The sequence below is a fragment of the Pyrgilauda ruficollis genome, unplaced genomic scaffold (genome assembly GCF_017590135.1).
Source record: "Pyrgilauda ruficollis isolate IOZ18807 unplaced genomic scaffold, ASM1759013v1 scaffold236, whole genome shotgun sequence".
NCBI classification, from domain to species: domain Eukaryota; kingdom Metazoa; phylum Chordata; class Aves; order Passeriformes; family Passeridae; genus Pyrgilauda; species Pyrgilauda ruficollis.
In genome coordinates this window covers 364522-379182 of record NW_024523205.1, presented here as the reverse complement: position 1 = coordinate 379182, position 14661 = coordinate 364522, and the positions used below count along the sequence as shown (strand labels likewise).

General features: G+C 50.3%; 1 protein-coding gene across 1 annotated transcript; it reads left to right on the top strand.

The window, feature by feature from the left end:
• The first annotated feature begins 5308 nt into the window (after nucleotides 1–5308).
• WDR73 (WD repeat domain 73) lies at nucleotides 5309–11205 on the top strand. Its single transcript, XM_041469561.1, has 8 exons — nucleotides 5309–5362; nucleotides 5439–5506; nucleotides 5879–5967; nucleotides 6636–6724; nucleotides 7841–7908; nucleotides 8562–8735; nucleotides 9846–10220; nucleotides 10808–11205. The coding sequence occupies exons 1-8, from the start codon at nucleotides 5322–5324 to the stop codon at nucleotides 11044–11046; spliced, it is 1143 nt and encodes a 380-aa protein (XP_041325495.1). The 5' UTR covers nucleotides 5309–5321; the 3' UTR covers nucleotides 11047–11205.
• Nucleotides 11206–14661: the final 3456 nt, after the last annotated feature.

The window sequence follows — 14661 nt, the reverse complement described above, 5'->3', positions numbered from 1 at the left end:
TTCCCTGCTGCCCTTGTAGCACTTTCTACCATGACCATGACCTCAGTGATGGATTGGGAATTCCCACTGCCCTCCTCTCACCAACATAGCAAACACTAACAGATCAGTACAAGCCACACAGCCCACGGCAGCCCGTGACCAGGGGCATCAGTCTGTCACCTTTGCACCCAACAGGTTGAACATTACTAGAGTGGCAGCTAAAGCAGAGTAACAAATTTATCTTAAGAGATGGATTTCATCCAGCCTGTCTCTCCTGTGCTATTCCCCAGACGAACACAGGCACACCTCAGGATTTATTTTTCACCTTGTAAAGCACATGGGTTTTTTTTAGGTGTGTGACCAAAAGGATTGTCACTGCAATTTTGCATGGGCCCCTCTGGACCCCAAGCTGGAAGAGTTTGAAGGAAGTGCTGACAGTGGAGCACGTCCTACTTTTCAGAGTCAGCACAATTTGGTGGGACCTCTCTGCACATCATGCTACCTGTCTCAGCTTCATTTTTCCAATAAGTTCCCCATCTATACTTTTGGACCACTTTAGGCTTTATTCAGGAGTCGCTTTGTCCCTTGCTTTTGGCCATGTCAGGTTTGATAGCGGGGAGGCTACAGGGGTCGCTTCTGTGAGACCTGTATTTCCTCTTCTCTTGCCTTTTGTATCATCCCAGTTGTGCTTTTCTTGCCTATCTTTTCTGACTATCAGGCTACTCTCCCAGCTGCAGATCAATTCAATTAAGCACAGAGGCCAAGCAGCCAGCAAATAGTTCGTTAAGATGGTTTATGAGGCGTTGTTCTGAATTCATCAAAACCCTCCTGGGAAAATCCTCCTCCTCTTCTCTTAACATGGATATGCAGCTGAGCTCCAATCCTGAGAGGACAGGATATACAGAGATATTTTGCTGCCTTCCTATACATTAGGTGCTTTAAGTCACTCAGCAGTGCTTTACAAACCCATTGCACACAACAGCTGACATCCTTCCACCTCTTCCTCAACTCTCTGCTCATTAATTTGTCTACTGAAAAGAGCTTTTACACCTTTCTGCTCAGGTAGGAAGAGAACCCATGGCACTGCAGAATGTCAACTGTTTTTGGTCAGGTAACAGTTTATAGATCAAATCAATCATTCTTCAATTATCAACCCATGGTGACATTTCACCTCTCTGTTCCCTTGAGAGGGAATCCAAGTGGCATTCCTTTGATTTCCACTCTATCACTCACTGAAAAATGTAAACAAATGTTGAGAAAAAAACTTTAAAGTAGTGGGTGAAGGATAAGTTCTCTCTTATCCTCTTACCGTTTTATGCATTTTTTGCAGGTCAGATGGGTTTATAAGCTTAACTGAAAGCATATGGAAATGTGGCTGTAGACCGGGAGAATGTTCAAAATCCCAGACTAGGAAATGAACTGTTAAGGAATACATTTAGAAGAGGTAGCTCAGTGTACAAGCTGCAGGTGGAGTTATGCATGGTGGGAAATGGCAGGAAATGGCCTCAGAAATGAGGTAGAGGCAGGTGAGCAGCCACTCAGAGACATGCCAGGATCCAATGACTCCAAAGACCCCAGACTATTGCACACAGGATGGAAAAAACTTTTGCTATTAAAAAAAAAAAAAAAAAAAAAAAAAAAGTCAATGAGAAAATGCTTTAAATTTCTGTTGTGGTCATCATGAAGTAGAATCACAGAATCACAAGACAGTTTGGCTTGAAACAGACCTTAAAGATCATCTCATTCCAAACTCCCTGGCATGGGAAGGGACACCTTCCACTAGACCAGGTTGACTCCAAGCCCCGACCAACCTGGCATTGAACACTTCTAGGGACAGGGCAGCCACAGCTTCTCCAGGCAACCAGTGCCAGGGCCTCCCCACCCTCACAGCCAAGAATTTCTTCCCAATATCCCATCTAATCCTGCTCCCTGGTAATGTGAAGCTGTTATCCCTTATCCTGTCACTACATGACCTTCTAAATAGTCTCTCTCCATCTCTTCTGTAGGCTCCCTCTAGGTACTGAAAGGGGCTCTAAGATTTCCCTGGAGCCTTCTCATCTCCAGACTGAACACTCCAAATTCCCTCAGCCTTTACTCACAGCAGAGGTGCCCCACCCCTCTAATCATCTCCATGACCGCCTCTGGACTCGCTCCATCAGGTCCATGTCCTTCCTGTGCTGGGACCCCAGAGCTGGATGAAGCTCTGCAGGTGAGTCTCACCTGAGTGGTGTAGAGGGGCAGAATTCTCCCCTTCCTTAGTGCCCACAGGGATTTGGATGCAGTCCAGCATACAGAATTTTCTGGGCTCCCAGTACACACAGCCAGGGCATGTTCAGCCTCTCACCCACCAGCACACCCAAGTCCTTCTCAGCAGGGCTGCTCTCAAAACCATTCCCCACTCAGTCTGGATTTGGACTTGACTCAACCCAGATGCAGCACCTTGCACTTGGTCTTGTTAAACCTCATGAGATTCCCATGAGCCAGTTCTCAAGATGTCCCGGTCCCTCTGATTGAAATCCCCTCCTTCACATGGGTCACCTGCACCACTCAGCTTGGTGTCATCTGCAAACTGGCCAAGGGTCCACTCGATCCCTTTCTCTGTGTCATTAATGAAGATGGGAAATAACACTGGTCCCAACACAGGCCCCTGAGGGACAACACTGGTCACTGATGTCCATCGGGACTGAGCCACTGATCACCACCCTCTGGATGTGACCATGCAACAAATTCCTTATCCATCTCACAGCCCTGTTGTCTCTGCAGAGAATTCTGGTACCTAATGCACTGCAGTTAAGGGATAAAATTACTCTACTTGTGTAGCAGACACTGTACATTACGTATTGTTCTAGCAAAAGGGTAACACTATGTCCACCCAAACCTCATATGTGCCAAAGCAAGGTGAAATATTTAGGCTTTATTTTGGGGAAGGAGCAACAAATTATAAATCCAGAAAGAATAGAGGCAATAATTGAGCTCCCATGTCTGGTCACAAAAAGCAGGTACGAAGTTTTCTCAGAGGTGTGGTGTTTTGTTGACTGTGGATTCTCAGGTTGGGGGAATTGAAGCAACCAAGAACGGAAAGACAGAGAAGAGCTGGCCACACCTGGACCCAGGTGCAGCAGGAGTACCAGACTTCACTAAGTTGGTGTTGGCATGTCCCAGATTGCAAGGCAATGTGTATTCTATTTGCCATCTGTTAGAGGTGGGGCAGTTATCTTCTGTTAATCGGGCAGTTTTTCTTTATCTCTTCCACAAACCAATCCTCCCTCCAGGGAGACATTTGCTGTTAATGGGCCATTGAGTGCCACTGCATGACTGATAAAATTACAGCATCCCATTGTGAGATGCTCTGCCCAGAGCCAAGCATTCCTAACTGGATATAATCTGAGATTTTTGGGACACCAGCACAGCTTCTCCACTGGATTTCCCAGAGGAGCATCTGCCTCTTCCACTGGATCTTCAGAGGAAGACTACACCCCTCTACAGGATCCCTGCTCCAACAGAACCACATCTGCCACTCCAGGAGGACTGCAGCCACAATTCCAATTGGACTGTTCCCAACACCCTGACCCACAGGGTGTCAGGTTGTATTCTGACTGTCAGTGTTGTTTTGATTTACTGAATTGTTTATTTTAATTTTCTTCCCTAAGAAAGAACTGTTATTCCTGCTCCCATATCTTTGCCTGAGAGCCCCCTTAATTTCAAGTTTATAACAATTAGGAGGGAGGGGGTTTACAGTTTCCATTTCAGGGAGGTTTCTGCCTTCCTTAGCACACACCTGTCTTTCCAAACCAAGACAAAGCAGCAGCAACTCTAATGCCAGAACAAGCCTAAGATGATTTAAGAAGATGCATCACCCTAAATCCAGTGAGCCTCTTACCTCTACCTGATGATGGAGAACATTCCAGTGTGAGCAAGTGAGGCACATTTCAAATAACCCACAGACTGATTTAACTATGTTCCCTCACATTACCCAGATACAGTACTGTTTGCAGATAGCTCATCCTGTTCCCTGCAAGGACATCTCATTCCAACCCCCCTGCCATGGGCAGGGATACCTTCCACTAGACCAGGTTGCTCCAAGCCGCTTTCAGGGATGGGGCAGCCACAGCTTTTCTGGGCAATCTGTGCCTTTTTTCCTGCTCTTTCTGAATATTTCTCTCTCCAGTTTAGATTTCTTTATCCTATGTGGTAGTCTTCAGAACAGATACAATCATGCTTTCCCCTTAACACAGTGATCCATGGGATCTCAACTAAGAGACAGGATTTGACTCACTTCATATTTCTATTTCCTTGTAATTTTACATATTTATGTCAGAGAACATGTGACTCATCTACATTCAGCTGAAGGTACCTAGTGCTTTTTTTTTGAAAGATGCCATTGCCACACAGTCACAGTACTATCAAATGGTTTGGGTTGAAAAGGACCTTAAAGTTTATCTTGTTCCAAACCCCTGCTATGGAAGGGGCAAGGAATTTCAAACATTAAGCACTGAAGATTCTACTGGATGAAAAGCTGGATATGATCTGGCAAATGAGAGATGTGACTGTACCTGTGTTTCTGGCTGTGGCTGCTGACAGAGAACATCCTGCAGTTGTTTGATTATAGGCTTGTGTTACGTCTGCAAAAGAAAACAGACCAAAAGGAAGAGGAACAAAAAGGAGAGAGGCTTGGCAAGAGCCTGGAGCAACAGCACAAAGGGGAAAGCAGGTTTTATGTTTAGGAGTAACACATCCAGCTCTGGGACCCCAAACATGAGGACATGCAGCTGGTGTGGCAGATCCAGGAAAGCCATGGAGATGCTTCAAGGGCTGAAGGCCCTCTGCTCTGGAGACAGGCTGGGAGAGCTTGGGGTGTTCAGCCTGGAGAAAACTCCGAGGAGAAGAGCAGGAGCCCCTTCCCCTGCCTAACAGGGCTCCAAGAGTGATGGCGAGAGACTTTGGGAAAGGGCCTGAAAGGACAGGAAAAGGGGAATGGCTTCCCACTGGCAGGGGGCAGGGTTAGATGGGATATTGCACAGAAATTCTTGGCTGTGAGGGTGGGGAGGCCCTGGCACAGGTTGCTCAGAGAAGCTGTGGCTGCCCTGTCCCTAGAAGTGTTCAAGGCCAGGCTGGACAGGGCTTGGAGCAACTTGGTCCTGTGGAAGATGTCCCTTCCCACGGCAGGGGAAGAGAGCCGGCTGAGCTCTGCGGTGCCGGCCGTGGCGGCGCCCTCCGCCTCCCGGCCCTGCCGCACGGTCACACGCTGTCCCTGCGCTCGTGCCGCCGCCTCAACCTCTGTGACGTCACTGCCGAGCGTTGGCATGTGACGTCAGGGGCGCGCCGGGCGGGCGGGCGTTGCCATGGAGGCGGCGGACGAGTGGCTGTTGCAGTCGCTGCGACTGTGAGCGACCCTCGGACCCCCGGCACCCGGCACCGACCCGGGCTCCGCCAGCCTCACACCCGCCCTCTCTCCGCAGGTACCGCGACCTGCACACCTTCGAGCTCCAGGCGCCCACCCGCCTCATCGAATGGGCCCGCGGGGACCGTGAGTGCGAGGCCGGGAGTGCTGAGGGGAGGAGAGGGACCAGGCTGGAGTCTGGCGGGGTGGGGTGGCTGAGGCTAGCCGAAGGAAAGGAGGAGACCCAGGGGCCGGGCCGAGGCCCGTGTAGCGGGAGAAGAGGAAAGGAGGCTCTGGGGTTGGGCCGGTCTGGGGTCCCGGCAGGGAGGACAGGGTGCAGGCCGGGACCCCAGAAGTGGGGCTAAGCGACTGGAGCTGCTCCGGGATCAGCCTGGGCTCGAGCTCAGGGCCTGGTGGTCCATGGTCTGTGCAGTAACTCGGGTTTGTCTCAGGGAGGGTGGGCTGGGCAGGGGGGCAGCCCTCACCGTGTTCCTGGCTCTTCATGCCTACCCCACCAAGGTGTCTGTGTAGCGGGGTATGGACAGTCTGATGGGAACGAGATCCTACAGCTGATCCCACCGCCAGCGCTGCTGACAAAGGAGACTCAGGTGAGTGTTGGAGCCAGTGTGGCACCAGACCTCTCTGACCTCCTTGGCCTGATATGTTCAGAGACCAAGCCAGAGCTTGGTGGCCTTCATGAGCTGCTGCTGTGACAAGGCCATGAGCAGGGATTGAGCAGCTTGGTTGAAAGGAAAAGCACATAAGTCACCTGTTTGTTGTCCAGTCATGTTATCCCGCAGCTGCTCTGCAGACAGCTTGGATTGTGGACACTTCATCTCCAGGTATGTGAATTTCATGGGCCCATTTCATGGGCAAAGAGAACAGATGAGGACAGCAAGCCAGGTGAAGGAAGGGCTTGCTGAGCAGCTCAGGCCTGAGGGACCACCCTGCAGAGCACCAAGGTTGGCCCTTGGGTGGGTGACCTCTGCACTAGAGTAGAAGGTGGTGTTTGGTCACTGGGTAAGTAGAAAGCTCCTGAGCCAGATGTGCACAGTTGGCAACAGAGGCAGAGCTCTTGGCAGCAGCTTTCTCCAGACTTCTGTTCTCTCTGACTATTTTGGGATCAGTCCTATATCTTTTGTTGAAAAAGGCAGCACTGGACAGGGAAGAGCTATACCAAGCAAGAGTTTGCCTCATGTCTCTGTCATTTTTTATAATAACTGAGCACAAGTTGTGCATCACTGTGTGAAGAAATGGCTTTGCCTTTGATTTCTAGGGCCTGTGTCCAGAGAGAGATTTCAAGGTAGAATGTGGTGGATTTTCAGAGCGCCCAGTGTACAGCCTAAAATATGTGCCAGACACCAGGTATGACCACAAGGTCCTTCCCAGGGTGTATTGGAAATGGAGACGGGATGTATCCACTGAGAGCAAACTCCTTTTCCATGCCTGCTTCCCAACCCAGCTGGTCAGTCCTGCCAGCTCTAAGACCAGTGTGAGTCTGGGCCAGTTACATACCAAAAACTGCTGATGTTGCTGCTCCCTACCCCACTTCTGAGCAGCAGGGGCTTATAGGGTTTTCCTGCTCTACCTTACCTTCCTTCAGCATTTGACACTGTTTGGAGCTGCTCAGCAGCAGAGCAGGACACTGGTGGCTGGTGCCACTGCTCTGCAAGACCCTGTTTGTGCAGGTTCAGAAGCTTTTTTTCCTGCTCTGGATTTAGACCAAACAAATACCACTGGCTGATCTCTTGTTCTGTGTTTCTTCCTACATGAGTCCCCATTGACTACTTTGGGGCTGTCTGGATCATTCTTAGTCTAGTCCTTCTGGAAAATGTAATAATTAAATCACAGAATCATTTAGGTGGGAAAGGCCGTCTGAGACCATTGGTTCTAAGCATTCCCCTGTCTCTTTCAAGCCCACCACTAACACATGTCCCCAAGTGCCACACACAACTTCTAAATCCCTCAAGGGATGACAGTTCCACTCCTGCCCTAGGCAGCTTGTGCCAAGGCTAGACAACTTTTTCAGGGAAAGAATTTTCTCAATATCCAACCTAAACATCCCTTGGTGCAAATTGAGGCCATTTCCTCTTGTCCTGTCCCTTTTTCCTTGGGAGCACCCAAGTTACCACCTGGTTGCACCCTCCTGTCAGGGAACTGTAGAGAGCAAAAAGATGCTGCCTGAGCCTTCTTTTCTTCAGGCTGAGCACCGCCCCCCAGCTCCCTCAGCCGCTGCTCAGCAAATCCTCATAAAATACCCTCATAAATGCTGTTGCCTTGGGACTATGTTTGCATGGGCTGTGTGGAGCATCCCTACATGAGGGGTTCTGGGATTATGGTCCTTCCAGCCACTACTTTGCTTCAAGCAAAGGCAGGAGTTCCTGCTTACAGGAGCAGCAGACCAGTTTGTCCCAGATTGGGGAAAACAAGGCTGTTCTCTGCTCCTGAGGAGACTTTTGTGAGATTCTTCTGTTTCCTCAGCTTGCTGGTAACAAGTGGCCCACCCGATGGCTCCCTCCAGGTCTGGCAGGTGTCAGCAGAGGACTCCGGTAAGGGTTTCTGAGCTCAAGTAGTTTCCCAATGCAGTTGTTGTTGCATCTCACATCTCTAGCTTCCCCTTCTTCCTGTGTGTCAAAAATGAGGAGTGCCACTTCCCTGTCCTGAGTGACCACTCTTGTGTGGCACAGGCTGGAGAAGGGTACAAGACAAGGGTCTACAGCAGTTTTGGTGGTTTGGACTTAACAGCACAAACCTCGTCAGAGAATTGGAATGTTTAGGCCCATCACAGTAGTCTTGTACTGCATGTAGTTGGCACTCTATCCCCTTAGTAACTCCAGGTTAGAAATGTAGCTCCATCCATTGCCTTTTGGGATAGACTGTGATCCACCTTCTCTCAAAAAGAGGGAGGCTGCTACTGGGAAATACTTGTAAACCACCAGAAAGGAAGTGCAAAAGTAGAAAACTTCTTCATTGAACATAAACATCTCGATTCACAAATTTTCATTCATTTTGCTCAGCATTTTGTCAGTCCTTACTGGATGAGTTGGAAAGGGATTTTACCCTGAAGAAGGGGTTAGGCATAATTAGATTTCTTATTGGTTTTGTAGGTCAGTTTTACCTTTGTGAGCTATTGTTGTGAAGCAGCTTAACTGAATGGATTACTTGGTTCTCAATGTGTTTTACATCTGTCTCTTCCTAATAGATGTTATCAAATCTGTAAGCACCATAGCAACAGAACATGGCACTGGGCAATCCTGGGCTAAAATTGCCACCATTTCAGCCAGAGCCCCATGGGTCCTTCATGGCTCAAGACTTGACAGAGTCCAAATTACAGAGGTTGAATCAAGGAAAAATGTCTACACAGCAAGTATTCAAGGCAAGTCTAATGTCGTATTTTGGGAAGGTGGAGTTCGGGTAAAGCAATGTTAATTGCTTGAATACCAAACATTTCACTGAGCAGGTACTTTTGGCCATGTGCAAGTGGTTATAAAGATACTTGCCACGAGTATATTGTCTTGAGGAAAGAGGTGACAATGGTCAGGTCCATCTCCAACGGCTTACCACTCACATTATACTGATTTCTCACATTTCTGCTCCAAATCTGGGCACTACCTGAGTCCTGCAGATAGTTTCAGTGTGGAGAACTGGGTTTGCAGAGGGGTGCTGTGTGTGCTGCCCCAAACAAGGGAGGTGACAGCCTGGTTACAACAGCTGGTGGGTGCAGGTCTGGTTTCCTTGGGGACCTGGGGACTCTCTGCCTTCACCTGTGCAGTGAGACTCAGTCCCCACAGAGCTCATCGCTGGGGAGGGAAGAGGGGATGTGTGTGTCCAGTGGCAGTATCACAGCACTGAGGAAAAGGAAGGTGTCACTGTCCCTGTGCCAGAAGGACTCACAGAATCTTGGAGTGGTTTGGCTTGGAAGAGACATGTAAAGCTTATCTCATTCCAACTCCCTGCCATGATCAGAGACATCTTCCACTACATGAGGTAGCTCTAAGCCCTGACCACCTTGCAGGCATGAGGCAGCCACAGCTTCTCTGGACCACCTTGTCAGGGCCTCACCACCCTCACAGACAATAATTTCTGTCCAGTATCCCATTTAACCCTGCCCCCTGTCAGTGGGAAGCCATACCCCCATGTCCTGTCACTCCAGGGCCTTGTCCAGAGTCCCTCTCCAGCTCTCTTTGAGCTCTGTTAGGCACTGGGATGGTCTCCTTCTTTTCTCTCTGGAGCCTTCTCTTTTCCAGGCTGAACACTCCAAGCTCTCCTAGCCTGTCACCAGGACAAAGGGGCTGTAACCCTAAGAGCCTCTCCATGGCCTCCTCTGGACTCATTCCAGCAGCTCCACTCTTTCTGGTGCTGGGGGCCCTGGAGCTGGACACATTACTCCTGAGCATACATCCTGCTTTCTTTCTCAGGCAATACTGCAGCACAGAAATCCTGAAAATGCTCCTCATTGGACCTGAGACCTGCCTCTCTTTTCCAGCTTCCCGAGGCAGCGAGGAGCTCAGCAACCTGGCCTTCCTGGACTGCAACACGCTGCTTCTGTGCTGTGCCACAGGCCGGCTGTGCCTGGCCGACATCCGACAGCCGCAGAGTCTCACAGAGGCCATGCCAGTGCCCTCGGCGCCATGCACTGAGCAGTGGTGCATGGGCACCAGGCATGGAGCTCAGGGCCTGGAGCCGAGCTCCCAGCCCGTGGCTCGCCTCTCAAGCAGAGGGGTCCTAACCCTGACAGACCTCAGGAAAACCTCTGAGTTCCTGGCTTTGGCCAAGGCCAGAGTCCCCTCTCCTGGCTCAGGTGCAGAGTTCCTGTGTGTCTCCTGGGCTCCTGCTCTGGAAGGCTACCTTGCCATTTCAGGTAGGTGCTTAGGGCAGAGATCTCCTTTTCTGGGTGCTTTTTGGATTTACATTTTTGTGAACACCCAGTTCACTCCACCTAAAACCCCCCACCGACAGGGTGGCTTTTCAGTGCTGCCCCTGGAGCCAGCAGAGATGCCAACTAATTGTCCTCTGCAGCTGCCTCTTTCCAATAACTCCAGAAGCGGCCTGGTGGGTTCTGGAAGATGCCTGCTGCCCTTCTGTGAGATCAGAGGCCGCAGGCTGACCACAAGCACTGCCCTGATAGTGCCAGTCACAGTCTGGCTGCAGGCTACAGCATTGATAATGCCAGCTGGGCAGCAAGGCTGCCTCTTGACCAGAGCCTTGCATGTTCACACCCATGAGTCCACAAACTTTGGGGATCTGGTCTGGGCTCTCCACAGCAGCTGTTTCTTTGAGACACTCTCCTCAGAGGCAGAGCTGCTCTCTTCTTACATGTTTCTAGTGTGGGCCATTTTTCCTTGTTCTTGCTGGGAGGTGATCCTGAGCCCAGCTGGACTAGACCAAAGCAATTAATTTTTGCACTCTCTATTCCTTCTTTATCCTTTTAATTCCCTTTTATCTAAGGTTTTGATGGCACCGTGCATGTATATGACACACAGAGCTGGGACAGTTCTGGCAGGGAAGCAGAGCCCATCTTCGTTCACAAAGGCCACACATTTGGTGGAGCAGGTGGCAGCAGGGACCCTCCCCTGGTCACTGTGCACACATGGCACCTGCAGAAGCCCAGAACTTTGTTGTCAGCAGCGAGTGATGGCTCTTTGCATGTCTGGGACTGGGTTCAGCCCTGTGGGAAGTGTGGGTAGGTGGTGTTTTGGTGAGATGGGGCATTTCCTGCCTCTGCTGTCATTTTTGTCAGCTGCAGTGTGTGTGTTTGCCTGCAGATACTGTTTGGAGACTGTTGCAGTGAGCAGAACAACTGTAAAATTTCTATTTTAGTAATAGTAAAAATTTTTCCTGTGTTACTTGTTCTCCTGTGTACCAGCCTTCAGATGAGAGCTGTGCCTGTGGTTCTGACTGTGGCTGCTGGCAGAGAACATCCTGCTGTTGTTTGATCATAGGCTTGTGTCATATATGCAGAAAGGGAGAGGAGCAAAAAGGAGAGACTTGACAAGGGCCTGGAGTGACAGGACAAGGGGGAATGACTTCCCACTGCCAGAGGGCAGGGTTAGATGGACTATTGGGAAGAAATTCTTCCCTGTGAGGGTGGGGATGCCCTGGCACAGGTTGCTCAGAGAAGCTGCTGCTGCCTCATCCCTGGATGTGCCCAAGGCCAGGCTGGATGGATCTTTCAGCAGCCTGGTCTACTGGAAGGTATCCCTGCCCATGGCAGGGAGTTGGAACTGGATGAGCTTTGAGGTCCCTTCCAAACCAAGCCAATCTCCAGTTTCATGAAAAAAAAAAACAAAAACAGGAATTTGAGGAAACAGGCTCTTTTGTGGGATATTTACCCACTGTATTCCAGGCCCAGAGCACCTAGTGGAAGCTGCACCCCCCAAGGGGTGTTGACATTTATCACGTGTCACGAGCAGTGACCTCCGCTCAGGAAGTTTCAGTGTGACCACTTGCATTCCTGCTTGCAGCCTGCAAAAGGAACAGGAACAACATATCCAGCCATAGCCTACTCCAAACTCTGCCCCTCCCCCTCTAGATCCTGTGAGCACCTGGTCTGAGACAAGGCATTGGTGTGATTTCCTGGGCTGTGTTGCAGCTTCTGCAACACTCACACTGTTACCAAGGTGTTAACTGGGAAGAACAACCTGTCTGCGAAAGGCTCCCTTCTGCTCTGGGTGCTGGCTGAAGTGAGGAGGGGTTGAAGACAGGTGAAATGGGGTGAAGGCTATACTTAAGAGCACCTGGGGAAACCTTACACTGGGAATGTGCTGTACTGACTCATTCTGTGCCATGGCAACAGTTGTCTGCCTGACACCTCTGCCTGGAACCTGCTTCATTCTTCTCCCAGGACAAGCCATGTGAGCACTTACGCTCATCCCAAAACCCCGCCTAGTAGCATGTGAAGCAGGGGCAACAAGTCCTTCCCAAGGCTGGGGATGTTAATGTTTCATCAGTTACTAAAGGCATGGATCTGTGTCACCACCGATCAACAAAAGGAAACGCCTGTTTGAGTCCTAGAGGAGCTGAGCTCTCCTGCAGGAGTGCCTGAGCATCCTTTCTTCTTCCAGGGGTCCACAGCAAAACCAACCCAGTTGAGCCAGAGCTGAACTGGGGGAAATGGGTTCTGACCAAGAGCCTGGGAGCATTTCTGGTGCAGTGTGGGCAGCAGGGATGGCTCCTTCCTCTCTAGTCTCTTCATCTGCTCGAGTCAGTTCCTTCCGGCTGTGGTAGAGCTGAGCGTGCCCCTCCCCTGCACCAAGACCTGCAGGTTCCTGCATTTAGGAGGTGGCTTTTCTGCCCCATGACTGGGACCCGTAGCAGCCCCAGGAAGGGCAACGTGTATTACACAGACATGAAGGGCTCCCAGAGAGGGATCTTGGAGCTCAATGGGCTTTCCTCAAGCACCCCTGGGAGCAGGCAATTTGGCAGAGGTGCACTCAGATTGTGCGGCTCCTTCCTGTGGGAAACACCCACAGCCTCTGTGGGTCTCACCTTGGAGAGGTGAGCTCTGAGGCAGAGACCACTGGAGCCTTCCCAGTACCCCAGCTACCTCTTCCCTCCTTTGCTGGGACATGTGGAGGAGCTGACCCCCCTCCCCCATCACAGTGATGCAGATAGTGCAATGAGGACAGGGAACTGAATTTGCTTGGCTTTCAAAATCGGGCTTAAGCAATAGGTCCATTTGTACCCATCTAAACTTCCCTTTTTTCTTCCTAAAATAACTTAAGCCTTCTTGGCCAGCTTGAACCAGATTTGACAGGGGACTGGAGATATAAAAAATATTAAGTACTCACAGATGCTGTGGGAAGGGATTATCACGGGAGGGATCTGGAGAGTTGTGCTGGGCAGTAGGGACATTGCTCTCAGGAATGCACCACATGGAGTGTCTGGCAATGTCCATGTGGGATCAGAGTCTGGTTGTGTGACTTTAGAGACTTTGGCTTTGCTGGAGTCAGATTTGTCTTTGGCAGGGAAGGTTGGGACAGCCTCTGGCACAAATGCCAACTCCCATGAAGTGAACCAACTTAAGGACAGTCTCTCCCTCCCCTTAGCATCAGCATGGCAAGCGCAGCTCAAGCTGCATGGGACATGAATGTGTCCAACCTCTGCCCTCCCTGGGACCATGGAAAGGTCCTCCAGAAGGCCTGTCTTCACTGAGGCCACAGAGTTTTAACCCCTGGGCAAGGTAACACAGCTGGAGACAGAATCCTGGAATCATTTATGTTGGAAAAGCTCTTGAAGATCATGGAGTCCAATCTTTACCCACACACAGCCAAATCTATCACTAAACTATGTATGTGTTCAATTGCCACATCTACACATCTGTTAAATCCCTTCAGGGATGGGGACTCCACCACTGCCCTGGACAGCCTGCGCCAAGGCTGAACAATCCTTTCAGGGAAGGAAGCTTCCCTGTTATCCAATCTAAACCTCCTCTGTCACAAGTTGAGGCAGGGTTTCTCCTTCCTTGACTGTGAGAGGACAAAACACAGCCCTTCCATGAGGGACTGTCTCTGAATTCAGGTCCATAAATGGAGGTGTTACGTGACTCATTCCCCAGTACTGGCTCCTGCTGCTCTCAAAGGGGATGAGAAGCTCCCTGCAGCATTAAGAGATGTTTGGATGTGGCTCTTGGAGATATGGTTTAGTGGCCTCGACAGGGCTGGGGAACCACTGGACTCTATGATCTTAGAGGGTTTTTCCAACCTCAATGGTTCTGTGATCGTTAAAATTAGCTCTGAGCAGCTCCTCAATGGGACACAGATTGGACATGGCTTGTTTAACAAGCAAGTTGTTAGTGCCCTGTGCTCATCAAGTACTGCATGACCATGCATTTAATTTCCAAAATAATGCCCAGTCCTTGCTGTGGGATACAGAATCCTTCATCTCCTCCTTGGCTCTGCATGTCTCTGCACACCAAGGAGGCTGTCATCAGTGGAGGGATGGAGTGGCATGAGCAGGGCAGGTAGCTGCTCCCTCGTCCTTGCTCAGGAGGAAGAAAATTCCCCTGTGAGGGTGGTGAGGCCCTGTCACAGGTTGCCCAGAGAAGCTGCCCCATCCCTAGAAGTATTCAAGGCCAGGTTTGATGGATCTTTCAGCAACCTGGTCTAGTGGAAGGTGTTCCTGCCCATGGCAGGGAAGATGGAACTGGATAAGTTTCAAGGTCCCTCCCAACTTAAACCATTCTATAGTTCTGTGACTTGCTGTCTGTGCCAGTTCCCCCACCCTTAGCCAACAAAAGTGTCCAGGCACTGGGACTGTATTTTACTGTTTTTTCTTTTTTTCCTTTTTTTTTTTTTTTTTTC

Coding starts and splice junctions, on each gene's coding strand:
- WDR73 (XM_041469561.1), top strand. CDS start 5,322: ATGGAGGCGGCGGACGAGTGGCTGTTGCAGTCGCTGCGACT. Junction 8,736..9,845: donor CTACACAGCAAGTATTCAAG/GCAAGTCTAATG, acceptor TCTCTTTTCCAG/CTTCCCGAGGCAGCGAGGAG. Junction 10,221..10,807: donor AGGCTACCTTGCCATTTCAG/GTAGGTGCTTAG, acceptor CTTTTATCTAAG/GTTTTGATGGCACCGTGCAT.